This window comes from Heterocephalus glaber, unplaced genomic scaffold, assembly GCF_053883595.1.
Source record: "Heterocephalus glaber isolate CG9 unplaced genomic scaffold, H.glaber_assembly_v1.0 deba00001479, whole genome shotgun sequence".
Lineage (NCBI taxonomy): Eukaryota > Metazoa > Chordata > Mammalia > Rodentia > Bathyergidae > Heterocephalus > Heterocephalus glaber.
Genome location: NW_028258316.1, coordinates 8457902 through 8484961, shown reverse-complemented (window position 1 = coordinate 8484961; position 27060 = coordinate 8457902). Strand labels below are relative to the sequence as shown.

General features: G+C 43.2%; 1 protein-coding gene across 4 annotated transcripts; it reads left to right on the top strand.

Annotated features, from left to right (window-relative positions):
- The first annotated feature begins 1950 nt into the window (after positions 1 to 1950).
- Positions 1951 to 27060, top strand: Zbtb34 (zinc finger and BTB domain containing 34). 4 transcript variants are annotated; one of them, XM_087182752.1, is made up of 4 exons: positions 1951 to 2043; positions 17702 to 17829; positions 20442 to 20509; positions 20609 to 27060. In XM_087182752.1, exon 4 carries the CDS (start codon positions 20619 to 20621, stop codon positions 22131 to 22133), a length of 1515 nt encoding a protein of 504 aa, XP_087038878.1. In that variant the 5' UTR covers positions 1951 to 2043; positions 17702 to 17829; positions 20442 to 20509; positions 20609 to 20618; the 3' UTR covers positions 22134 to 27060. The 4 variants fall into 4 exon arrangements, with proteins under 4 accessions (XP_087038878.1, XP_004849417.1, XP_004849416.1 ...); XM_087182751.1 differs by lacking the exon at positions 1951 to 2043 and adding an exon at positions 10605 to 10626 and having other exon boundaries at positions 12239 to 17829; XM_004849359.3 differs by lacking the exon at positions 17702 to 17829 and having other exon boundaries at positions 1957 to 2043.

Genomic DNA, 27060 nt, shown 5'->3' with positions numbered 1-27060 from the left:
GCGTGGAAGAATCCCCTCACCCACTGGGATGTTCTGGAGGTCAGGGGACATTCTGGGTCTGTGTAGAGACAGGCTCCCCCTGCTGGCCTACTACCACGCAAGTAGGAACCGGTTGGAGGATACACCAGTGCCTCCCAGTGAGGGGAGCAAGAGTAAGAAGACTCCAAATCATGCATGTGATTTTGTTGTTGTTGTTATTTGAGGCAGGGTCTTGCTATGTAGCCCAGGCTGGCCTTGAACTCATGGCAATCCTCCTGCCTCAGCCTTCCCAGTGCTGGGATTACAGCCATGCACTGCAGAGACTGGCTTTCATGTAATTTTTTGTTTAAGGGAGACTCATTAGTTAAGTGTCAACGCAGCCAATAACAGCTTCAGCCAAACTGGGGATTACAAAGTGGGCCAGAGAGAAGCGGGAGTAGTCACTAACCCAACAGCTCTGAGAACATTTTAGTCTTTATCATCCTTAAGGATGCAAATACTGTATCACAGCCAAGAAGCCCCCAACTCTTACCAACAAATTCAGCCAAAATCAGTTAAACTGATGCGGTCCAAGCTGGTCTGTAGGGAAACAGGAACTCAGTGCTGTGGGCATGTGACTCAGCATGGGGGTCCTGAGGACACCTGGCCAGACAAGATGATGCATTCCTGTGCCCTGTGCCTGCTGATCTCACTCTTGGGAACACATCTCAAGGAAACAGCTCCGGAGGAATAGCAATTAGCGCGACTGTCTGAACAGGTGTCTGCAGTTATAGACTGGCTACCTCAGATCCTGCACTCTGAATGTTCTGTTGCCAGCAGAAGGCAGAGCTCTGAGTCTGGAGCTTGGATTTCATTCCAAGTCTGTGTGACTTTGGATAATTCACTAAGTCTCTCTGTACCTCAGCTCCCTCCTGGATAAAATGGGAATGATACGGGGTTGTGTAGTCAAGATGGTCTATCTGTAGTACCCACGTAGTCCCCTGCAGTGTTTGCCAAAGGGTAGCTGTTGTTTGGGGGAGATGACCTGGGTGGATCCTGGGTGGATCCTGCTTGCAAGATGAGGTGGCGTCAGGAGATCTGTTGTCCATCTTGAAGAGGAGGTGGTTCTTTGACTCTCAGTTTATTCTTGTTACAAAGAAAGAGAAAGCAAGCAAGCAAGCGAGCCACAACTACTGAGGAATCCACTAAAATGCATAGGGAAGCTCTTCAAGAGTGTTAAATTCATCTGAAGCTCAGAGGAAAATTCCAGGTGAGGCTCCCACTCCCATCCCAGGGTGTGAAGACTCGGGTGTCTCCAAGGGTCTGAAGTGCACTTGGAGGGGGGGCGGGTACCGGGGATCAAACTCAGGACCTCGCGCTTGCCAGGCAGACGCTGTATCGCTGAGCTAAATCCCCGGCCCCTGAAGTGCACATTTTTGAGACCAGATTATTCTGTGGCTGGAGTTTTATAAGCCCGGGTTGGAAAATGTCTCCGTTTTGAGCGACAGAACACCTGCACAAGGTGATAGTTAAGTGACCCAGCAGGGCAGGTCCCGAGACCCTGTTGATAACCACTACACCACATTGCCCCCGGCTGCTCCGGGAGTGAGGGTCTCGGAAGGGACGGGGTGAGCGCAGCCCCCCAGCGCGGCGGGTCGCGGGGTCCTGAGCTCTCCGGCAGGTTCAGCTCGAGGAGCCCCGGGCGCGCCCCGCTGCCGAGCCCGCTACCGCCGGCAGGGGGCGCCAGGAAGGTGGGCGGAAGGCCACGGTCTGGGTCGCCGCCCAGAGTCGGGACTCCGCGGTCGAGACCGCGGCTGTCGCATGTCCTTCCCGAGGGTTGGGGACCAGAGCTCGGCGAGACTCGGGCGCCCCGGCCGGCCGCGGCGAGAGGCTCAACTGCCGCGCCGCCGGCCCGGTCCGCGCCTGCCCGGAAGCGCGAGCGCCGAGGGGGCGGGGCCGGGAAGCGCTTCCGGGGGCGGGGGGCGCGGGCAGGGGGTGCAGCCGGAGCGGCGGGGACGGGCCTGGCGCCGGCGGCGGCGGAGGGGGCGCCGCGGGCGGGCGATGTGAGCGCGGCGTGCCGGGCAGGTGAGGCGCGCCGACCGGGGGCGGCGGGGAGGTACGGGCGGAGCGGCGGGGCCGCGGGGCAGCCCCGGGCCGCTGTCCGGCTCCCTCTGGGCGCGGCGGGGCGGGCGTCTCCGCGCCTGGTCAGTGCCGCGCGCCGGCCGGCAGGAGCCGAGGCCGGGCGGGGTCGGGCGGCGCGGGCACCTGTTCCGGACAGGAGCGCGCCCCCGAGGGCCACCCGGGCTCGGCCGCGGAGTCCGGGGCCGCTGGCCGGGCCGAGGGTCGCTCCAGGGCAGCTGCCCTGGGCTCCCAGCCTCCGCCCCGGGCGTCTCGGGATCCCAGCTTCCGGGCCCGCGCCTGCGAGGGCGCTGCCTGTGGGACCGGGGGTGGGGCTGACTGGTTGAGGCTCCTGGAGAGCCGGGCCGGGCTGAGGGGTCGGCCCTTCGGGGAGCTGCAAAGAAGCCGCAGCTACCCACCGCCTTCCTCCAGGTAAACAGGAGGCTGCGGCGTTACCCCCGGAGGTCTCCATGGTCACTCTCGGGCTCAGTCAGTCCTGCCATTCCAGAGGGCTGGGGCTGACCTGGAGGGTGCAAACAGTGCCCTGCTGTGGCTGTGTACTAGTCTAGGAGTGTGTACCTTGAGGTTTTCGGCAAGCTTTTTCCACCCTGTGCCTCAGTTTCCCCTTATGAGAATTGAGGGTTTAGATCAACTCTCTGAAGACTTAGCTCTCCCGTGTAGTGTACATCGGAAATAGGAAGGGCTGTCCCTGGTTCAAGACACTGAGCAGTTTCGCTGAAGACTTTTTGCAAATGTGGACTTTTTAACCACTTAGTGCACTTTGTTTCAGACGGGTTTAAAATGATTCCAAGCAGCGTTTTCTAAATCTCACCTTAATCATTCTTCATCCTTTGCCGTTGTCCCTAGCTTTAGTCACATTCCGTGGAGCTTTTGCATGCAAACATTTTGTTTATATTTGCTCATATTCTCTTTGTTCCCTAGTCCAGGCCTTCTTTGCCTCACATCTGGATTATTGCAACAGTTCTTAGCTGGTCGCTGACTCCAGAGGTTCCCCCCTCCCCCATCCTTCCTTTATGCAAACGCCAAACTTACTATAGGAAGTCAGAAAATAGTTGAGTGCTTGCTTGCCTATTAAATGTCAAGATACGCTCCCAGGTGGTGGGGGAAGTTGCTGAAGGCACACTTAGTGGCCAAGTAGCATTATACTGGGTGCTGAGAGGTTACCCGTTGAAAGGTAATTTTGATGAGACAGGGCTGTGTGCTGTAGAATTCAGAAAGGACAGAGGTCACTGTACACAAAGTGGTCAGGGAGGGATTATCGAAGGGTCGGTATTTGAGGTGGGTGTTCAAGAATGAGTAGGAGTCAGGAAAAGAGGAGTCGGACCCAGTGACCCTGCAGGTTTATTGCCTGGACCAGTCTCTTGGCACAGAAGGGCTCATATAGGAGATTAGGAGGAAACGTTGGTTGGGCATGGTTCCTGAAAAAACTTGGAACACTAGGCCAAAGTTGAAAGTATTCTACAGGCTTAGGTGAGCGACAGGAGACAAGGGATGGTTCCTGTGCCAAAGGCAGAAGGGAAAGGCTGGAGGCCAGATCAGCTAGGAGGCCTTGGCAGTGATACCACATTTTAAAGCTGAGGGGTGTCGTCTTGCCTGCCACGTTGTGTCCAGCCATTGCCCTCGCTGTCTTTTCAAAGCTCTCCTCCCTCTGGCCACCCTCCACCCGCCTGAACCTTCTTCCCTGCCTCTGCTCCAGGTCTGGCCCTTGCAGAAGCCAAGTTACAACTGCCTTGGGCTTTGCTCCTGTTTTTCCCCTCCATGCACATTCTCCATTTCACTTCCTTCAAGCCCCTGCTGAAGATATGCTTCCTGCAGAGGGTGTTCCCTGACTGCCCTACCCCGTGCCTTTGTGGCAGTCGATTCAGTGCTTGTTCCTCAGTTATTGAGCTTGTTCTTGTCCTAACTGGAATGGGAGTGTGAGGCACTGTGTCTTAATACTTCTCTCCTGAGCCCTTCCAGTACCTAATACTGGATTTTGAGAGTAAATACTCAGATATTTCCTGGTTTTTGTTGGTAAACAACATTTTTTTGTGTGAGTTGACTTTTTCTTGGAGAAGCTGTTTTTGCTTATCAGTTTTCTCTGTCATGTATAACTGACATCTAATGCTGCTAGTTTCAGCTTCCCTTCTTGGGGTGCAGATCTACAAAATGAATCTTTGAAACATTAAAATGTTTACTGCTAATTATGGGAAAAGAAAAAAAGCCATGTAATTCTTCATTTGGAGGCTGCGGGGAAGGAACATCAACTTTGGAATCAGACCTGGGTTTGCATCCCAGCAAGGCTGCTTACTAGCTATGAGAATTTGAGCAGTTTATCAACTGTCTCTGAGCTTTTTCCCTTATTTGTAATGTGTGGGATAATAAAGTTCATTCCACAGGGTTGCTATGAGGTTTTGAACGAAAATGTTATATGAAGGAGTTAGCAAAATTTGTAGAACCCAGTAACTGGTTGATACATTTACATGTGTGTACCACTGAGTTGTGAATTTCTGCCTGTCTCTGTATCCTGCTTCTGCTTTCCAGTTGAAGTCCTCGTCAAAGAAGTCAGTATTGTGAATCTAGAATGCCATCTTTATGTTTTATTCCTATTAATTTTCATGTTACTTTAAAGTCTGCTTAATGTTTTTGATACTTAACTGTGTCCATTTAATGTTTTGTAGCTGAAAAGCTGCTGATTTATTTTAGTGGAGGTCATCAGTGGGTGCAGTTAAGTTTCTAATGGTTGTTTTCTGGTTGTTGATGGTATGGAAAACCTTATGGAAAAATGCAGTTCAAGGTGAGCTTTTCTGATCTTTTTGTTGTAAGAGGTAGAACATAATGTATTTTCCAGGTCCAGTGCCCCTGAAATGCCAGCAGTAAGTAGATAAGATGCTACTCCTCAATTTTTTTGTTGAGTTGTTTGCCCTGAAAAAGTTTAATTTTTTTTTTTTTTTTACCTGAAAGAAATCTTTAATTCATTATTAGAATTTAAGACCTCGGGTATGGTAGTACATACCTGTAATCTTAGCTACTCAGGAGGCTGAGGCAGAAGTATTGCTTGAGCCCAGGAGTTCAAGACCATCCTAGGTCACATACCAAGACCCTATCTTTTTTTTTTTTGGTATTGGGGGTTGAACTCGGAACCTTGCGCTTTCGAGGCAGGGCCAGAACTACTGAGCTAAACCCCGGCCCACCAAGACCCTATCTTCAAAAAAAAAAAGAAAGAAAAAGAAAAACAAGAATTTAAACATCTTTTTGTCTGCTTCATTGACAGAGTAAAAAGAATGAACATTTTGCAGAGAAATAGCTGCAGATTATTTGAAGTATAACCTGTTGTGACCACTTAATTGTCTGTGTTGTACATCCTTAAATGAGACTTCTCTTTCCATTTGAAGTTGATTAAAACCCCCTGTATCTCACGACCATGGTTGGATTAAAGTTTATTCTCATATTCTGACTCTGTAGACTGACAATCTGGCTTAGATAGTCAGTAGCTGAGTGACCTTAGTCTCTGTCAGCTGTAGACCGGGGATCGCTGCAACAACTATCTCATAGTGGTTGTAAGGAAGTACAGAGCTTACTTAGCACCATGTACACAGTAAGAGCTCAATAACTGCTGGTCCTTACCATCGCTAGTGAAGTTAAAGAGGCCATTCCTCTCCTGTTTCCACAGCTCAGAAGCAGCTTCTGATGTTTCACTTTGACTAAGAAATCTCACCCTCTCAGAATTAGTGTATCCAAGCAGACCTGGAGAATGTTAACGCCTTGGTCGGAAATGTAACAGTTTGGATAAAAATGTTCCTTCAGATTCACATGAATTAATGCAGTAAGAACTCTAAACTTGTTTTCCTTTAAATTAGGATGAGTGCTTCATGAATATCCATCACAGAATGCCATTTTCTTTTCTTTCTTTCTTTTTTTTTTCTTCCTTGCATTGGGTTTCAGTAGCACCAGAATGTTTTGTGCAGCCCTGGTGCTATTCGGCTGCTGCTGCTCTCCAAAGGATTAGATTGTAGCTCATGACAGCTCAATTTTAGTTTTGATCTAGACCCGAGCAGAAATATCTAGAAAAGTTATTTTTATATAGTTGTTACTGCTGTTACCATGCCTTTTCTCTCCAGTGCTTCAATCTGTGGTCTTTTTAATGACTTTTTGTATGAGAGTGAAAATTAGAGATCTTCAGTTTGTGATGGAGAAAGCCTAGTTTGAGCTGCGTCTCAGGTGTCAGCAAGTGACTGAAGCCGGCAGGTGCAAATCTGGGTTTGGAATCATGAGCATCTTGCCTGAGAATAATGGGTAGGTACCTCCTGGTGCCTTAAACAACTTCCAAATCTGTAACCTTGCTTTCCTTTCTTGGAAGTGTAACTGGATATTTTTAAAGGAAGGGTAGCATCATGTGAAGCAAATTAGAGTGTTTCTAGGTTAGGTGGGAATAAGCCACCTTGCTAGATTTTGCTTCTGCCAGATCCTGTTCTCACCTCAGGGGTCTTCAGCTGGAAGGGTTAAGAGCTGAGGTTGTGGCTGTGGTGGCAGTCACCAGCATGGTGTAAGTTTTGTCAGCAGAGTCTTGCTGAGAGCCTCCCCGAGCGCACTCTGTGGGGCTCTGCGAGCAGTGCCCGCCCTCAGAGAGCTCTGCCAAGAGTGGGACAGCTCCAGGGCGTGGGAAGGTCGAAACTCCACCAGCTTAGTCTTCAGCCTTTACTTCAGTTCTGGTTGTCATTAGGCGGAAACAGGTCTTGGGCTTTACCCAAGAATGTTGCGGAGGGGATTTTGAGGGTGTTTTGTTCAGGTGACATTTAAGAGTCCCTTCTCTACCTGTATTCTGTATGCAGCAAGGGTCAGCAGTGTGTGAGGATGTTACTGGATTTTCATTGTCTGGTTTCCTCGCACTTAACAGAATGCACGATGTGGAATTTTACTTACGAATTCTAGTTGGTGGAAATGCTGTGGAGAGAGCTCAATACAAATGTTACCTTTTTCTTGAGATACAGTGCCATTGTATCTTTGTTGGAGTACCCCTTGTAAAGAGGTACTTTTCTGTTTCAGCTCTTTCCTTTCCTCTCCCTCTAGAAACCTCATTTTACTACCACCACCCTCAGTACAGTTTTGGTCACTCCCCAGTCAGTGTCGTTCTCTCCTGCCCAACCTCAGTCTGTCCTGCCGGAGCTAAGCTTTCCCCCCCAGAGCAGATGCGGCTGTCTCTGTTTCCAAGTCCTATTGAATCCTTCTTTGGACTGCCTTCAGGATTCCCTCGAATCCTCTGACCCAGGGTTTGAGGCCTCACACTGTAGCGCTCCTCTGCCGTGTCCCTCCCTGTGCATGCTTGCTGCGCCCCAGGCCCCGTCCGCTTGCATTCTGCTCCTGTCGTTCCTTCTGTCTGGAGCATTCTTTCAGTTCCTTTTAAAATGGAAGGCCTTTCAAAAATATCTTCCGCCATGAAGTTTTTCTTTGTTCTATTTTGATTTTTTTTTTTTGGTACTGGGGATCGAACTTGGGTCCTTGTGCCTGCAAGGCAGGCGGCGGAACCACTGAGCTAAATCCCTGGCCCTCTATTTTGATTTTTTAAAAAATCTTTTTGGTCAAAAGTAATCGGTTCTGTCATTGTGGCACATTTGTTCTTTGTTTCTGCTGCTGTAATTATCTGTTTGATATAATAATTATCCATTTATATCCCATCTTTCTCCTCTAGATTCTTTAGTTTAAAACATTTCATATTTTTAGGTAAAAACTACATGTCTTAAAAAATAATACAGCTATATGATAAAAAATATTCAAAAAGTTTAAAATGTTTCTTTTCCCTCTCCCCATCCTAAGACCTTCCCCAAAAGTGACTGCTATTAATAGCACGGTATAATTCCAGAGTGAATACAGCAGTACATACACACTTGACTGTTTGAACAACACAGGCTTGAACTATATGGGTCCACTTACACATGGATTTTTTTTCCTGGCTGTGTGGTTTTTTTGGGGGGGAGGAGGTTGAGACAAGGTTTCATCCTATAGTTCAGGTTGGCCTTGAACTCCCTGTATAGCTAAGGCTGACCTTGAACTCATGGCAGTCCTCCTGTCTCATCCTCCCAAGTGCTGAGATTACAGGCGTGCTTCACCACACCCAACTTTCCTGGTTTATTTTGGAGAGTTGCAACAATTTGAAAAAACTCAGTAAGCAGGTGATGTAGCTAAAAAGATTGAAAAAATGAAGAAAAATGTTAGATATCCGAGTCATGAGTGCTTAAACGAGTGGTTTATTTTAGCATTTACTACCATAAAATATACAGAAATCTATTATAGAAAGTTAAAATTTATCAAAACTGATGCACACACAGACTATACATGGTGCCATTTGTTGTCAAGAGATACGCAAACAAACATAAAGATGCAGTATTCACCCACAACTGCATGAAATTAGCCACAGTGCATATGACTGCTGTAATGTCACAGCCACCTCCTGTTGCTATTGCACTGAGCTCAAGTGTTGTGAGTATCCACTCAGAACACCCCTCTAATGCTAATCATCTTTATGTCTCTTCAGTAAATTGCATGTGGCACTAAAAAGTGATCTCTTGAGGTTCTTGTGTGGTTTCCACTATAATGTGTGTAATATACGCAATGTGTTAATTAGCCATTTGCAAGCTATTAGTAGGTTTTGGGTAGTCAGAAGTTATGTGTGGACTTTTGACTGTGCAGGGGGGGTCACCACCATAACCTTCACATTGATCAAGAGACAGCTGTAGGGCTGGAGGTGTAGCTCAGTTTTAGAGTACTTGCCTAGCATGTATGAGACCTCTGCGTTAAATTCCCAGCACTGAAAAACAAGTCAACTGTAGTTATTCTTTTGAGAAATGTGCACTCATGAAGGAAAATATATATGCATCTACGTTGTTCTGTATCTTGCTGATTGATTTCAGCTAAATCTTGGAGCTCTTTCCATTACCACAGCATACAGATCAACCTATTATTTTTGGGGGGGGGTACCGGGGATTGAGCTCAGGACCTTGTGCTTGCAAGGCAGGCGACGGAACCACTGAGCTAAATCCCTGGCCGATCTATTATTTTTATTGGCTGTATGGTAGTTCACTGTAGATTTCTTTTGTTTATTTTGGATTTTTGAGACAAGGTTTTGCTTTGTACTTCAGGCTGGCCTAGAACTTGTGGCAGACTTTCTTCCTCAGCCTTTCCAGGGCTGAGATTACAGGCGTGCGCCACCATACCCAGCATTTATTTTTGTTTTTGACATGAAATCTCAGAATTTCACCGTGTTGTTCAGCCTTCTGAGTTGGTGGGATTACAGGTGCATGCCACTGTCCCCAGCTTGTGGGTGTGTGTGGTTTTGTTGTTGTTGTTTTTGTTTTTGGTACCGGGGATTGAACTTGAACCCGGGACCTTGTGCTTGCGAGGCAGGTGGCAGAACCACTGAGCTAAATCCCTGGCCCTGGGTGTGTGTTTTTTTAATGTCTCCTTTTGGGGTTCCTTTTTTTTCTAGCTATAACAATGAAAAATGCTTAATGGACATCTTTGTTACATGTATGCTGATATACTTTTGTAAGCACTCTTATTTTTGTAGGCTCAATTTTTAGCAGTTACTTGTGGACCAAAAGGCAAATGGTAGATATTACCAATTTATCCTTCAGGATTACATTTGCCAGCTATTTAAAAATGTGTACAAGCGCGATGGTTTAAAAATGGCATCTCAAGAGCTGGGGATGTAGCTCAGTGGTGAGCACTTACTTAGCATATGTAAAGCCTTGGGTTTGATCCCCAGCACACACAAAAAAAATTTCAACTTTTTCAAAATTTGAATGTCTTAAAAAAAAAATTTAAAAAAGTAAAAAAATAAAAAAAATTTGAATGTCTTTAATCATGAATAAAGCTAAAACATCTTTTCATTGCCTTTGTCCTTTTGCTGTTTTTTTTTTATACAGTGTGTGTCCTTTGCCCATTCTTCAGTAGGGTTTTTAGTGTTAGCCCAATTTAATTTTTAAATTTAAGAATTTGAAAAGTAGCCCTCTGTCAGATATGCATGATTTCCCCTCAGTAGTCATTTATCTTGTGGCCTTTTCGGGAGAGCGATGTTTTTTGTCATACACTTTGATCCTGTCAGGTGCATTCATCTTTGCCTTGATGGTCTCTGGAATTTATGTCAATATATATTAATTCACTTACAGAGTTTTTAAGTTACTTTTCGATGATTTAAAAATCTTTTCAAAATACTGATGTAAGACTATAATGGCATTTAAGGGAAAATAATAAGACCGTCCATAAATTCCCTGATACCTTTTAGGACACTGGTAAACATGAATCAGCTCTGAAAACTCAGGGGCTGTGTTGTCTCCCCATTGTGCCTTGTAGTTTATCTGATCCTGTAGTGTTGTGGTGTACAAGGGAGGACAGTCAGCAGCTTTTCTTGTCTTTTGCTCACACCCCGTAGGAGAAGGGTGAAGGAAGAGCAGAGGCTGTAGTCACTGGTGACCCTTCTGAGGCTCAGCTGTGTGTAAGATTAACTGGTTTCCCTGTCTTGCAGAGTGCCTTTGTGTTCTGAAGCTCTTTCAGGTAAAGTATATTTTCGTCTTAGGGAGCTTTGGAACCTGGATGAAGGGTATCATTTCCTTGTTTGTTGCATTCAGAGCAGTGTCTTGTCCTGATGCATGGTCGCAGTGATGTGTTGTTCTGTAGCTTTTTAAAATGGAATCTTGCAAAGATTTCAAGAAGCTGTGCTTACCAAGCCTGTTGCCATAAGTTCTTGAATTGGATCTTTTGTGGTTTTTTTCCTTCACCTTTTACTGCAGGTCTGTGGGAGGGGTGGCCAGGCTGGCTCAGGTGGTAGATAGAACAGTCCTGCTTTCTCTGTGGCTGCGCCCACACTTCGATGCTGCATGAATGGCCTCTTTCCTCCAGGTGCCCATTCTGCCCCAACTCCATTGCATGTGTGTCCATTTCCTTCTAAAGCTGCTGACTTTTCCCTGAGCTCACCTTGGCAGTTTGGCTTCTGCTGTTGTCCTTCACTGCCATCAGACTTAGTGTCCTCACTGCTCAGTCAGTCCTGGGGACACCCCCTCACCTCCTGCTGCATTTGTCATGTCGTTTGAATACCACGCTCTGTGATGCTTTGAACTGTGTTGAACGTGGGCTGAACCCTGTGTCTTCTTGGCAGCACCTGCTCTCTGGGACTTCCACTTGAAACACCAAAGGACCAGTCATTTGAGCCCTAGCTCTGTAGTTTCTCATTAATTGAAGCTTTAGCATGTAAAGGTGGCTTTTATTTAAACCAGGTAAAATGAGTCAGGATAAAGGGGTTTGTGGGGAAAAGGGGGATCAAAGCTGTGAACATGGAAGTTGTAAAGCACTTCAGCCAGAGGGCCCATCAGAGGTTTCTCTACTCATAGCCCTTACCTCTACAAGTGATTTTGATCCAGAAAGAGGGAAATTTTGGTCTGGGAGGAAGGTGCTATAGTTAACTCGAAGAGCAGAGATTGCTTAGCCACAGAGGATGTGCATTTGTGATTTTGATGGCTATTATTGCGAGAATGCTCTCATTTGTCCTTATTCTCCATCCTGGGCCTCACTCAGAAGGGGGATGTTTGCCACCTGTCCCTGTCCCCTCCACGGGACAGGAGTGTTCTTTTCCTTCCACCTTTTCCTCAGTTCCTTTTCTCCTCCTTCCTCTGGCTGTCCTGTTCCTTTGGACAAAATAAAGCAGAATGAAAGGTTATTGTTTAGGGAGTCTAGGCTGCAGAATTTGTAGCAGTCCTGCGAAAGTCAGCCTCTTGGAGTCTTGGTTTCCTCGTCTCTAAAATGAAGTAGTAATAGTGTCTGTCTCAGGGGGTCGGTCAGGAGGATTTGGTGGATACATGGCAAGCCTTTGTGTCATGCCTGGCTTGTACCAAGCATTCAGTGCCTGGGGTTGACTGATGGTGATGCTGGGCAAGGATTTTCCCAGGTAAAGGGGGAGATGGTAGTCACCCCCTTTTACAGTTGCTGTGACTGGCATGGGGATCCTGTACATGTGGAAGTGGGAGAATATTGGTCCCTTGAGACCAGTGGTGGCCTCATGTGGCTGCGTGTATAGCTGTTTCCACAGGTGTGGTGATGTGGTTCTTCTTTGTAAGAAGAAGACTGTAGCTCAATGGGAGAGCATTTGCCTAGTATGTGATTCTGTCCCCAGCACCAAAAAAAGAGAATTCTAAAGTAAGAAATTGAAAAAGAAGGAAGATTGTCCCCTGTTGGTTGAGAGAGCAGAAGAGCCCTATGAAGAAGTTGAGGAACCAACAGACCCTTGCAGCTAAGTCTTCTCTGCTTCTCTGTGTGTTTTTTGAAAGAAATGTTTCATGTTCCTGTTCAGAGTAGTTTTTACAAACAAAAATGAAATAAATATTGTTAAAATAAGTATTAATGGTAATGTAAAAAATACACAGCTTGTATGTGTTTGTTTCTAAAATTAAAATATAGCAGCATAAATGTCTCGTTTGAGCATGGTTTTTGCCTATTGTAGTGTGAAGGAAAAAGACCTATGATTAATCTGCTAAATTAAAGAATACTGATTCTGGTGTTTTTAGTGAGTAGAATAATAAAATTCATTATTGTTTTCTGAAGCAGCTGCAAACTTAAACTAAATGAAAAACGAATATAAATCACTACTCTGCATTATCAAAAATGAATTCCATTCCCATATCTCCCTGAGTTGAGAAGAATCTGCATTATGCCTGTATCAAACTGCAAGACTGGGACTCTTACTCATCTTTGAATTCCCTTTTGTTTTGTGTATGTAGGCGATTGATATCAAATGAATATTTCCTATAAATGTAGGAAAAATAATTTAAATCCCCAGTTAATATGCAATGTAGTGATTGCAGTTAAATCTCATACTTGCAGCAGTATGACAAAAGGCTAATTTCCTTAATTTGCGAAGAGCTCCAACAATTCAAGAAAAGCAAATGTCAGGAAAGGATAAGCATAGGCAGTTAAAAGACAGATTGGCAGTAAACATGAGAAAAGGTATCGACCTCTTTTATGAATAACACATGTACAGGCAAACAGTGAGGCACCATTTTTCTCCTGTCATTTTGGCGAAAGTGAAACAGTTTGTGAGGGAGCAGGGTGCTCTGCCCTGTGGTCTTGGTGAAAGGATAGTCGCTTCCATTTTTTATAGGGTAATTTGGCATTGTCAACTGAAATGAAAAGCCTCACAATTCCTCTGCTAGAAGTTACAAAAGAAGGCCAAGATGCATGAACATATGTCGCCATTCTGTGTTTGTAATAGCTGTTAAAATTGCTTCCTGTTTTTGGTATCAGTTGAAATAGCTATCCATGGAATGCTACGAAGTCGGAAAAAATGAAATCAATGAGTGTGTGCTGCTAGGGAAAGATTTTAAGGCATATTAAATACATTTCTTAACAGCAACGTACAAAAGTTTATGGTGATCCATGTTTAAAATTTCCCTGAAAAGATACAAGAAACTCCTACCCATGATTATCTTTGGGAAGAAGGGCTGTGGCAGGGGGAGTTGTGCTATTTTATTTTTCTGTACTCTGACCTGAAGTTCTGCCATAAGCATATGCGAATTTTAAAGATAAAATTAATTAAAAATTGACCTAATGTAGTTGTAGACACATAGACATTCCAGGCAAGGGCAAAACCAAGACCTGCCTGAAGCCAATGAGTAGCCCACTGAGAAAACTGTCACTTCAGAGGGGCGGAGGATCATGTTTGAACTTGATGTGCCTACAAAAGATTCTGCCCTCTTTTACCCAGGGGCCCCTAGACCTGCCTGAAGAATCTGAGCATGGTTGTAGAACTTGTGATTAATTATCCTTCTGCTCTCTTTAACCTGGTTAATGTGCCTAGAACTGAGATGAACTGTATGGTAGATTCACTCTCCTAGTCTATCAGAACCTTCTAACTTGAGAGTGTTGCTTGTTAGCAGCTCAAGGGAGAAGTCTTTGAATCTCATTGTCACTGCCTAAAGAAGTGTTAATGCAAGAGAGAGGAAAGTGAAGTGCTTCCTTTCCCATTGTGGGGGAAAAATGGAATCCCTTTTAGGTGTTAATCATAGCATTCATTTTCCTCTGTGCTTTTTCTTTCTTTTAAAAAATATGCTATTTTTAGTATATGTTTGCAATACATATTAATGATATACATCTTGGGGAATTGATACATATACATATTGCATCTGGATCATTTTTGCTCCCCTCTTCCCCTTCCCCCATCCCCTTCTCATCTCCACAGAGTCTACCTCCCTGTTTTCTTTCAAGTGTTCTCTGCTTTTCTTCTGAGAAGATAAAAAGCTACACACAGAAGCGGCCTCACTGTGAGCCTGTTTTCAGTTTTACATTCTACTTCAGAAAGGCTTTTTTCTTCTCCTTTCTCTCCTGGTTTTTGCCCAGGAGTCCACATCTTAAAAAGCTTGAACGCACCTTCCTTCTACCCTTTCATTCCACAAATCACTGCTTATACACCTTGTGTCACAAAAATGAGAAGTAACATCTGACCTCTCCTCCAGGTATCAACTGGGTTGCATTTTTGTAAGTTTTGCTAATTTGAGAAAGAATTGTCTTATGTTAATTTTTGTTTACCGATGAAGCAGTTAAGTATTTTTTTTTTGGTTTAAATTCCGTTTTCCTGTTCTGTTTCTTTTTTAAATCATCTTCGTATTCATTGCCAATTTTTCAGTTGTCATATTTGGTTTTTTTTTTTGGTACCAGGGATTGAACTCAGGTCCTTGTGCTTGGAAGGCCGGCACGATGCCACTGAGCTAAATCCCTAGCCCTCATATTTGGTTTTTATTAATTTATGAGTTTATATTTCTCTCTGTATTTTATAAAGTATTTTTCTTTTTTCTTTTTTTTTTGAGACAGGGTCTCATTATGTAGTGCAGTTGGGGCTGTCCTTGAACTCACTATTTAGCCCAGGCTGGCCTCGAACTTGTGCCTTCAATCTCTCCCCACCACTTGATACTGAGGATTGAACTTGGGGCCTTGGCACGGAGTTACATCCCCAATCCCTTTTTTTGAAACAGGGTCTGGTTAAGTTGTCCAGGCTGGGCATGAATTTGATCTTCTTCCTTTAGCTCCCAGAGTGCTGGGATGACAGGCATGTGCCACCATGTCTGGCTTGTTTTCTCTTTTTTTGGCAAAGAGGATTTTTTTTTTTTTCCAAAGAGGATTTTTAAAAGAGGCATAGAGGGATTTATTAGAATTTTGGGGGGGGGTTGGTACCGGGGATCAAACTTATGACCTCGCGCTGTTGAGGCAGGTGGCGGAACCACTGAGCTATATCCCCGGCCCTAGAGAGAATTTTAAAAGTACACACTCAGAGAGTGTACAGGGCCTCCAGAGGAAGAGAGGCACCTTGTGGCCTTGAGCTGGGTGTATTTATGGGGACTTGGGGTGTCTCTAAGATGGGTTATCTAGGATATGTATTCTAGTAGGGCTTTAAAAAAAGATACACAGAAGTTTTAATTCTTCTGTAGTTAAACCCTCATATCTGTCTTCTGATACTTAGAAATACCTTCTCTATAGGTTATTTTGGGTGTGCTCTACTTCTACCAGAATTAGAAGGGCTGTAACACTTATATTTTATTTATATTTTATTCAGATTCCCTAAGAACATCTATTTTAATACTGTTTTAATAATTGTTCCTCTAGGGCCAGGGATTTAGCTCAGTGGTTCCGCTGCCTGCCTCGCCAGCTCAAGGTCCCGAGTTCAATCCCTGGTACCAAAAAAAATAAATAAAATTTTAAAAATTACAAAAAAAAATTGTTTCTCTTTTACTAACTTGAAATGGCCCGAGAGGCCATCTCAGACCTATTTCTACCCACCTGGACAGCCTTGTGTGGCCCCTGCCCTTCCCCTTATGCCTGGCCCTGCTCTTCTGCGTTGCTCCCAGCACGTCCTTCCCTCCCAGCTTAGGCTCTTTATCTCTTTGCACATGTAATTCCTTCTGTCTGGACAGTTTCCCTGCAGTGCCCCACACCCTCACAGATCTGGAGAGTCTTTACTCATCCTTTTCATCTCATTTCAAATAGCATTTGTGCAAGTGTCCTTCTCTGCTACTCCTCCATTGCAACAGATCTCAGAATACTTACCGTGATTTATGATGAGAGAGCTGTAACCCCCTTGGGTCCCTAGTGCCTGGCACATCGAAGACACTCAGTACATATTTACCAAATGAGTTATAGCCTAATCATGCACTCAGTTTGGCTACATTTTTCTTTTTCTAAAATTTCTTTAGTGTTTATTTTAGATTTTCACCATCTAATTTGGTAGTTGTTGGTTATCTGACTGTTGAGCATTTGAAATGCAGTTTGTCCAGATTGAGACATGTTATGTATAAAATACACATCAGATTTAAGAGTTAGTATGCAAGATAGAATTTTAAATGTCTCATACCTTTCTAATCTAATACTGATTATATGCTGCAATAGTGTTTTAGGTATATTGGGCTAAATATATTATGAAAAAAAATTTTAATGTAACTGTTTGCCAGGCATGGTAGCACATGCCTATAATCCTAGCACTCAAGAGGCTGAGGCTGGAGGATCACCTTGAGTTCGAGCCCAGCCTGGACAACATAGTGAGAGTTCAAGGCCAGGTTGAACTACACCAAAAAAACAAAGAAGAAAGAAAAACAAAAAAATTAATTAAATTAAAATTAATTAAATAGACTGGGGGTATAGCTCAGTGGTAGAGTACTCACCTAGCATACATGAAGCCTGAGTTCAGTCTCCAGCATAGCAAATAAATAAATAAATAAATAAATAAATAAATAAATGCTAGAAAACATTGAATTGCATGTGTGGCTTCTGTTTATGTTGGACATCAATGTGCTGTGAATTTTAAAATCATTTTGTTGCATTTTTGAGATTTTCCATTGGCCTGAATTATATTTATAAATTCAGTATAGAGGAAGTTGTCTGTCTTTATAGAATTGAATCTTTTAGCCAGCATGTTACAGTTCTTCAGTCACATGTGGGTTTTTTTGTTGTTTTTTTTTTTGTTCCCGGGGATCAAACTCGGCTCCTTGCACTTGTGCAGCAGGCGGCGAAACCACTGAGCTAAATCCCCAACCAGTCATACATTTTTGTCCTTGTTAAGGTAACTGTATTTTTCTTCTAGTTGGCCCTGTTTATCCTTCCTAAGTATTTTATAGTTCCTGTTGCTTATTGGGGTTTTCTTTGTTTTTGGTACTGGGGATTGAACTTGGGACCTTGCGCTTGCAAGGCAGGTGCCGGAACCACTGAGCTAAATCCCCAGCCCACTTATTGTTGATTGTAACTTATTATCTTACCTACTATTTTTATGTGCAGTTATTTTTGAAACTCTCCATTTCTCAGATCTTGATTCTAGTAGTGCAAATGATTCATTTTCACTTGTGTTTTCTGTGTAAATTGTCATATTTGCATGTAACAGCAGTTTTGTCTCCTCTTTCCTTTTGATACTGGGGATGGAACTCGGGATCTTGCCCTTGTGAGACAGGCTGCGGAACCACTGAGCTAAATCCCTGGCCCTGTCTCCTCGTTTTTAATGGCTATGGGCTTTAATTTTCCCTTGTCTTATTGTTTGGGCTAGAAGTTCCAGAACAATGTTAAGTAAGAATAGTCATGGTGGAAAACTTTGTCTGTCTTCCAGCCCCTGATGGGAATGCCTTTACTAAAGTGTTTACCAGAATGTGCTCCAGGAACACTAATTCTCTGGAATATTAATGTGTGTACCTTGAGAGAAGAGTTCCACAGTTAAATGACTTCCAAACTGCTGAGGTAAAACAGAATGCTTGTCTGCAGGACTTTTCAGATGGGGTATTATGCTAATGTGTTTTTAATCCCTAGGAGGTAAAGATATTGGGGCTAGCTCTTGGGCTTGTGTTCTGTTGAATACTTTTTTTTGGAAATGCAGACATAATGTTTCCTTTTTAAGGATAATGGTTGGCTTGCAGTAGACTGTTTATTATATTAAGGAAGTATTGTTCTGTTTCTAACTTGAGAGTATTTTTCCCTTACTCTTAGGAGGACATTTAACTTCCTTAAATGCATTTTGGCATAGTATTGATTTGGTCATATGGGGTTTTCTTCCTTTGATTTTCTGATATTGCAGATTATATTTGTATATTTCCTAACATGTAGCCACCCTTACATTTGTGAAGCAGCTATTCTTGTTCATAATGTATTCCTTTAATATGTTATATTTCCTAGTAGTTCTGTTAGTACTTTAAAATCTACTTAGATGAAGTGTTCCTCTTTATGCTGTTTGTCATCTTCTGGTATCAAATTTGTGGCAGATGAACTGAGATTCTTTAAATGTTTCTACATGCGTCTAGAACAGTGTGAACGGCCTGAAGATCATTTGTGCCTTAGCACTTCTGTTTCTTTTTTATTTAGTTCTGCCAATTTATGTTATCCTAAAAATATGTCCATTTCATACAGATTTCAAATTGATTTCAATCATAAGTCTAGGACAAATAAAGACACAGTATTTCTCTTTTGACTAAAATGTCTAAACTCTAAATTGTGACATGATTTTTTAAATTCTGGTATGATACAGTCACCCTAAATGATTGGTCCTTTCCTGTGAGCCTGAGATTTATTGCACATTATTTTAACATTTTTAAGTTTTTCTCTGGTTATTTGCTATTTCTCTATTATTTTCTTGCTTTTGGCTTTTTTTTTTGTTCCCTCTGTAATCTGAGTTTAGTCATTTCACTTATTTTTTAAGGATAAAAACTTTAAAGGCACTGACTTCCCCATTGCAGTTTTTGTTGTTGATGTTTTCTAAGACCCAAGAATTTCATTATGAAAAACTTCAAATAAGTCAGGAGTGGTGGCGTATAATCCCACAACTCGGAGGTTGAGGCAGGAGGTTCTGCCAAGAGGCATGCTCTCTCTCACAGTGGGCACTGGCAAGTTCAAGCCCTGCTTGGGCAACTTAATTTAGCAAGACCGTGTCTCAAAATACAAAAACTTAAACGGTCTGAGAATATAACTTAGTGTGAAATGGCTCTGGCTTTACTCCCCAGTACAAAAAAACAAAAAAATCAAAAGTTGGAAGATTTTTATACAATACTCAAATACTCACCATCTTGGCCCTCCCATTACTACTATTAATATTAGATAGTGGACCCTTGATGTACAAACTCATTTCGTTCCTGAGGGCTGGTTGTAACTCAAGTTAGTTGATTGCCTTCAAAGTCTCTCTCCTGTGTAATTTTAGGCCACACTTTCTTCTAGGCAGATCTAAGTGTCCTTAGAAAGACATTGGCCCAGGATTTCTTAACCCCACGCAGGAAGGGATGTTGTAATGTTCCTTCTATAATTCTTTGGTACTGGGATAGAACTCGGGTCCTTGTGCTTGAGCAGCAGGCGGCGAAACCACTGAGCTAAATCCCCAGCCCTTCTATAATTCTTTAAGGGTTAAATCTGTATCTGAGACCATCTGGAAGCACAAGCATCTTGCATTTGAGTCGTAACTCAAGACTTTGTTCTGAAGTTAAAACTAAAATTCCAGTCATAACCCAAGTTGTTCATATATCAGGCCAGTCATAACTCGAGGGTCCACTGTATCATGTTTGCTTTTTCGTGTATCTTATCTATCCGTCTGTTATTTGGAGATACTCTCAAGTAAGTTAAAGATAGATGTAAACTTCACTCTTGAGCCTTTCTTGCTACAGATTCTTATGTGATTTCTCATTTCCTAAGTACTTTTATTCAATTTTGATTTTTCTCTGAATACTTATTACGGAGGTGTCTAAATTTTATTGGTTGAGTTTTAAAAGCTAAAAAATACAGGTTAGATCCAGCTTCATTGTGATTTGGTCAGAGAATGGAGGCTGGGCTCCACTCACTTGGACAGTTTCGAGCAAGCCCTGGCTGCAGATTCCAGGGCAGAGGGAGCAGTGCTGCCTAGGTATTCCGGTGCTGTGAGCACGGGTGGACGGCAGTGCACTTTTGATGTGCCCGTCGCTCTTACTCTTCTTACTCCTGCTGCCTGAAAATAACTCTTCACTGGAAAGGACTGAGCATCTCTGTGTTGTATGAAGGTATGCAAGGCTGAAGGAAGAAGGGCAAATCAAGACACAATACCAAAAGAGGTTATCTCCATTCATTGTGTCCATTGTCACAGTATTCTTAAAAAAATACCAATTAGAAATGCACAAATAAGGCAGGACATCCATTAGATGAATTGAAGTTGTTTTTTTTTCTTTTTTGCACAATTCTCAAAAGTAGGTGAAACAGGGAAATATTTTTCCTGAAGGAATACCAGTGTCACAGTCACAGCTAAAATGGCCTTACTTGGGTACAGTGTTTTAATTTTGATCAAAATGAATGCTGGGCAGTAATGAAATGGGCTAATTGATTATTTGGTTATTTGGCTTTAGGTGAATTAACCGAAGCATGAAAACCTAAAAAATAGGAAGAGGAAGAATGTTCAGACAGACCTTAGGAGGTACGATAGCCAGTGTTATTGATATTGTGAGCTTGTGTTTATGCTGCTGTACTGAATGAGGAGTCAGTAGTGAATGATGAAAACTCTGTCTTTCCGCAGATTGCACTTCATGTCAGTAGAAATGGACAGCAGCAGTTTTATTCAGTTTGATGTGCCCGAATACAGCAGCACCGTTCTGAGCCAGCTAAATGAACTCCGCCTACAAGGGAAACTATGTGACATCATTGTCCACATTCAGGGTCAGCCATTCCGAGCCCACAAAGCAGTCCTTGCTGCCAGCTCCCCCTATTTCCGGGACCATTCAGCATTAAGTACCATGAGTGGCTTGTCGATATCAGTGATAAAAAATCCCAATGTGTTTGAACAGTTGCTTTCCTTTTGTTACACTGGAAGAATGTCCTTGCAGCTGAAGGATGTCGTCAGTTTTCTGACTGCAGCCAGCTTTCTTCAGATGCAGTGTGTCATTGACAAGTGCACGCAGATCCTAGAGAGTATCCACTCAAAAATCAGTGTCGGAGACGTCGACTCTGTCACTGTCGGTGCCGAAGAGAATCCCGAGAGCCGTAACGGAGTGAAAGAAGGCAGCTTCTTTGCCAACCCTGTTGAGATCTCCCCTCCATACTGCCCTCAGGTACGGCAGCCCACCGCAAGCAGTGATCTCCGGATGGAGACAACCCCCAGCAAAGCTTTGCGTGGGCGCTTACAGGAGGAGGGGCACTCAGATCGGGGGAGCAGTGGAAGCGTGTCTGAGTATGAGATTCAGATCGAGGGGGACCATGAGCAAGGGGACTTGTTGGTGAGGGAGAGCCAGATCACTGAGGTGAAAGTGAAAATGGAAAAGTCAGACCGGCCTAGCTGTTCAGACAGCTCCTCCCTGGGTGATGACGGGTACCACACTGAGATGGTTGATGGGGAACAAGTTGTGGCAGTGAATGTGGGCTCTTATGGCTCTGTGCTCCAGCATGCGTATTCCTATTCCCAAGCAGCCTCACAGCCAACCAGTGTATCGGAAGCTTTTGGAAGTTTGAGTAATTCCAGCCCATCCAGATCCATGCTGAGCTGTTTCCGAGGAGGGCGTGCACGCCAGAAGCGGGCTTTGTCTGTCCATCTCCACAGTGACCTGCAAGGTGTGGTGCAGGGGTCTGACAGCGAAGCCATGATGAACAACCCTGGGTATGAGAGCAGTCCCCGGGAGAGGAGTGCAAGAGGCCACTGGTACCCATACAATGAGAGGTTGATCTGTATTTACTGTGGGAAGTCTTTCAACCAGAAAGGAAGTCTCGACAGACACATGCGACTCCATATGGGAATCACCCCCTTTGTATGCAAGTTCTGTGGGAAGAAGTACACACGGAAGGACCAACTGGAGTACCACATCCGGGGCCACACTGATGATAAACCATTCCGCTGTGAGATCTGTGGGAAATGCTTTCCATTCCAAGGTACCCTCAACCAGCACCTCCGGAAAAACCACCCAGGTGTTGCTGAAGTCAGGAGTCGCATTGAGTCTCCCGAGAGAACAGATGTGTACATGGAACAGAAACTAGAAAATGATGCATCAGCCTCAGAGATGGCCCTCGATTCCCGGATGGAAATCCACACAGTGTCTGATGCTCCTGATTAAGATGGTAAAGAAGGCCACCCAAACAAAGCACATTAATCAATGCATATTTGTGATTTGCTTTGTTGTAATCTTTGGTTTTCCCAGCCATCTGGAAATCTCTTGGTCTCTTGGCAGTTTTTCTGAAGTTTCTGGATGGAACACTTCATTGTGTTTATCCTACCCCTCCGCCCTCTCTCCCCCAAGGAGCTCAAAGCATGAAGGGCAACGTATCCAGGGAAAACACAGGCTGACAGTATTCCTCTTTGGCTGAACTCTGAATCCCAAATCTGCCAGTGATTTAGCTATGCCAACTGGTTGACCCTATACTCTTCTGCCAAGAGGCATGCTCTCTCTCACGGCAGGCACTGGCATCAGTGCATGCCCGCAGAGGGAGACTGGGATGCCGTCAGCTGATACAAATGGGTAACCTTTTCTAATTTAAAGTTACTTTTAGGGGGTAGTTAGACAATTTATATATATATATATAATAAAACAATTATTATATATATAGTATATATACATTCCCAAATTTGAGTTTATTCTGGTTGAGGTGAATGTAAGAGGAATATATAATTTAATACAATGTGAACAGAGCTTTTAACTCTGTCTTATCCCTTCCTAATATGTTAGTTTTACCTCTTTGTTTCCCTTACAGAAGAATGTTAGCAGGTTTTCATATATATTAATCATTGTGTCCAAAAGCAAGCAAAGCAAATCACAGTGTTCATAGCTCTGCTTCATAACAAATACATAAGCCAAATGCCATAAAATTTCTTTAACTCTAGTTGGAAACCGTTTGGAATTTTTGTTCGTTGTCTGGCAGGTAAGCTGGACAACCTGTGGTGCTGACCTTTTTACATAATGTAGTGTTACATTAGCCAACCCCAAAGGAGCAGTGGTTTTCAAGGTTTTTACCGGCCTACAGATCTACCTTCATTCCGTACTGTAGAAACATATATACCAGGTAACTAAATCAAATCACTCTCTACCATGAGTTAGTACTCGCACTAAAGGAAAGGGATTTGTAGTTCTGGCTACAAAATTCTCCAAGCAGTGTTGTGGTTTCTTTTTTTTTTCCCTTTCTTTCTTTCTCTTTCCAAACAGCCAGTTCAGGTGCACAGCAACTTTTTTCTACATGCAGTTCCCAAGGAAACTGCAGAACTTGGAATTTGTACTTTTGTAAAGCTATACTCCATGGGAATTGCAAGCAATATATCTATCTTAGTATTGTGTGTGCTAATGAGAGCCTCAGTGCTCCCCCACTCTCAGTGTTTCCTGCTTAAAGAAACCAACAGTTAAAAGCCCTCTAAGATACTCTGTGTGTGTGTGTGTGTGTGTGTGTGTGTGTGTCTCACCATATTTTTGGTCACGTGGTGCTATTTTTATGTTAAGTATCTTCTAGGTCAGTACAGTTGTAGACAATGTGAAATCTAACAGTAATAGTGAATTGCAGTTGTTTTCCTCTCTTGAGTTCATAGCTTGAAAGAGACCTCAAAAGCATGTGCCAGCAAACACACTCCTGTATGAAAACTTGCCCTAGTCCTATTTGAATAATGCTTTATTAGTGCTTTAGGAGAGTCTTCAGTGCACTGTTGGGTTTGCATATACGAACAGGCTTTACAGGATCACTTTGGTACTGTAGGCTCTGGCAGTTCTGGAAACAGTTGGAGCGCCTGTCGCAGGCCGCCTATGGATGTCAGTGCTCCAGGCTCTGCTGAGAACAGGAGCTCTGAGACCCACATCCAGCACATCTCCATGAGAGAACAGTGCAGCCACTTGAAAGAAAGAAGTGAAAGGCCAGGCTTAGACACTAGGAGTTAGAAATACAGAAATAGGCATTTGCTGGTTTTCCATGCTTTTTTGGCTCTTACGTTACCAAGAATGGTTGGTTTGGAAGATATTTTTGTGTTGTTTTTTGTTTTTTTGAGAAAAAAAGAATCATTCAAGCCCTTCATGTGTAACAGCCCCAGTGGTGGCTGTACAGTAGCACCTCTTTAGCACACAGGATCTGTTCACGTGTGAACTGCTGTGCTACACATCAGTGTTAATTCCACATAGATTACACTCTAATCCTGCTGCTCCTGAGGAGCAGCTCTTGTTAAATCGGGTATATATTATGCCTTTTCCTCCTCAAACTGCCTAAGTGGGGGTTTGTTCTCTCCCTGAAGCACTTGTTCAACTCCTGATAAACCCGCGTGCCTCAAGGGGAGGCTGGACCCCAAGTGTTTACCCACTTAAATATGTTCTGGGCTTTCAGGTAAATGTTTGTGATTTTTTTTTTCCCTTACACAAATAAGTTTGATTTTTTAAAAAAAGAATTAATTGCAAAAAATTTGTGTTGTGATACAAATGAAGTCTGTGACAAGAAAGGTCCAAACCAAAGGACATGAGAGGTCAAGCTCAGGGAAGGAACGTCCTTTTCACTCGGGCTTGGGGCCTTCTGTGAGGCCATGAGAGCTTCCCGCGCTGTGTGCAGCAAGCGAGGAGGGAAGAGCACTTGAGTCAAGCACCTCCACTGTCCTGGTTCTTGTCACTGTGTCCGTCTGAATCTTAGTTCTTGTATTTGTAAACTTGTTTATCTGGTTTGAGTTTACCAAAGAGTGACTTATCCAAAATTGTCGTTGACAAAAATATACATTGCTTTGATTGTACAGTTCAGGTTCAAACATTGTAATGGGACTGTTAAGGGGCAGAAAATTGATTGAGTTTCTCTCTAGTAATCATGATTCCGCATCTTGCAAGTTCCACTTGCTCCCATTCGTGTTGCTAACACTTTACCCTTTCCACTGCTAGCAGTGTTAAGAATGAATTCTCAAGCCATAACACAGTACTGTAAGTTCCGCAGGGCTTCGAGGGAGGCAGTGTGTAGGCCAGCACAGAGCTGTGTGGCTTCTCAAAGCGTTGGCACTGTCACGCCTCCAGGGGGCGTGACTGGTGAGGTCACTCCATTCAGATGGGCAGCAGCAGTTTATTGTGCCTTGCCATATCAGGATGTGCCAGGAGGATTTACCTGACTGCAGAACAGAAACATTCCCTCCCTGAAGTTCACGTCACGTCTTTGCAGACAAAGTACGCTGTGTAACTCCTTAGAGCAACTCTTTTTGGAAAGCAAAGTCCCTATTTCTGTACAGTTTTAGGTTAGGTGTTTCATTTATAACAAATGCAGAAATCAGTTAAGATAAAGTGATATGTGAAGAAAACCTTTACAGTAAAATATATCCTGAATTCATACAGGCTTGTTCATAATTGAGTCTCTTCTTGAGCTACCTTTTCGATAGTAGACAATGTGAAGACAGTGACAGCGTCCTTTTCTATCCATGTTTAACCTGTTATTACAAACTGTGAAGACAATTTTATACTTTTACTAATGTTTGTGGTTCCAAACAATTATTTTCATTCTAATCAGTTCTCTGCCCTCTCATTTCTACTAAAGCTGTACATACCTTTAGAAATTATATTTGTAAATACAGTATATGAAGACAAGTTAATTTTTTGGTCAGTGGAAAGCCTCCCAACCAATTGGCTCTGCCTTGGCAGTTGTTTTGTTTTTGTTTTGTTTTTGTTTTCTTTTTTAAACAGCAGAAAGGATACTGTCAGTTCACTGTTAAGCAGAATATACTGTAGAACTAAAATGATAATTTTTAAATCTTCCAGAGCATAAGTATATGTCTCTTCTAATGATAGCAATTATAACCAACTCTGTTTTTCCCTTAGCCCAGACCATAGGCCTGCGTACTTTTATGTGTGGTTTTATTTTTAATTTTGTTTTTACGGCCTAGACTCTAGGAAGAATCTGCAGGAACACAACAAGGGCTAGGGAAATCATCTATGTGAATGAGCTTTACTTTAAAGAGATCAATTTTTTAAAACAACTTTTCTATTTGTTACTGTGATTTTTGTTGTTGTTGTTGTCATTGTCGTTGTTATTGTTAAATTCTATAATGGTTTCCTGTGAAGCCTCCACTGAAAGGGACTCAAATATGCAACACCTAAACTATTTTCCAAGGGCGCATGCCCCTTGAATGGTGCTTCTAGACTGGTCAGGGTTATTTATTAAATTTTATATATGAAAGTATTGGGGAATTATGTAAATTCTTTATATGAAACTATCTAGTTCATAAATCATAGATTTCATATTACTCAGTGCAACTGAACTGAAGGTTCAGAAAAGTCATTCACATTGTTCCACATTTGTAACGGTGTCACACGTCACGTCTTTTTCAGTAAGTACCAGAGTGTTCCCACTGTTTCTGCCCAGTGCTTGACTTCTTGGCCCAGAAGAGAACCTGTTTTCTCCAGTTCTCTCCCTGGGTCTGGCACCAACGGGGCTATTGTTCTTGATCAAGTCCTGCAGTCGGCCTTGCTTGGTGCTCCCTGGAGCAGATTCAGTAAACAGACCTCTTGCTGCCCCTCTGACAAGTATGCTGTGAATTCAACCTTTGGACTTGCGGCCCAAGCCTCTGGCTGCTGCCCTGACTAGAGTAAGAGGTAAACTTACCTGGTTTGTTTGAGAATGACCATTTTCCTAATGTGAAAACCATCTCTCTCACCACTTTTATTAGTAGGGCTAATGTTGTTTTCCGTTATAAATGGTTGAGCAATTTGAATGACTTAACACAGTGTCATTATCTTGCAATATAAACTGGTAACCTCACAACTCCACACTTCATCACCATATGAAGTAAATGAAGCTAGCTAAGCGGATGCTGTATCAACTAGTAACTTGCCATAAGGATTATTTTATAGCATGGATTTAAGACTATTTATTCAAATGATATTTTACTCTCGTATTCATTTTGTTTTAGATTTGTGACATGAATATTTCAGTGCTGCTTAATTTTGTTCTGAATTCTTGTTTCTTGCTTGTAAATGGCTTTTTTATGGTATAAAGTCAATGGAAATTGCTGTTTGTAAATAAAAATGCTGCTAGAGCAACTGCTGTGGTTGC

What these genes read in the sequence shown, in the direction of transcription:
- Zbtb34 (XM_087182752.1), top strand. Translation starts at nt 20,619, where the DNA reads ATGTCAGTAGAAATGGACAGCAGCAGTTTTATTCAGTTTGATGTGCCC.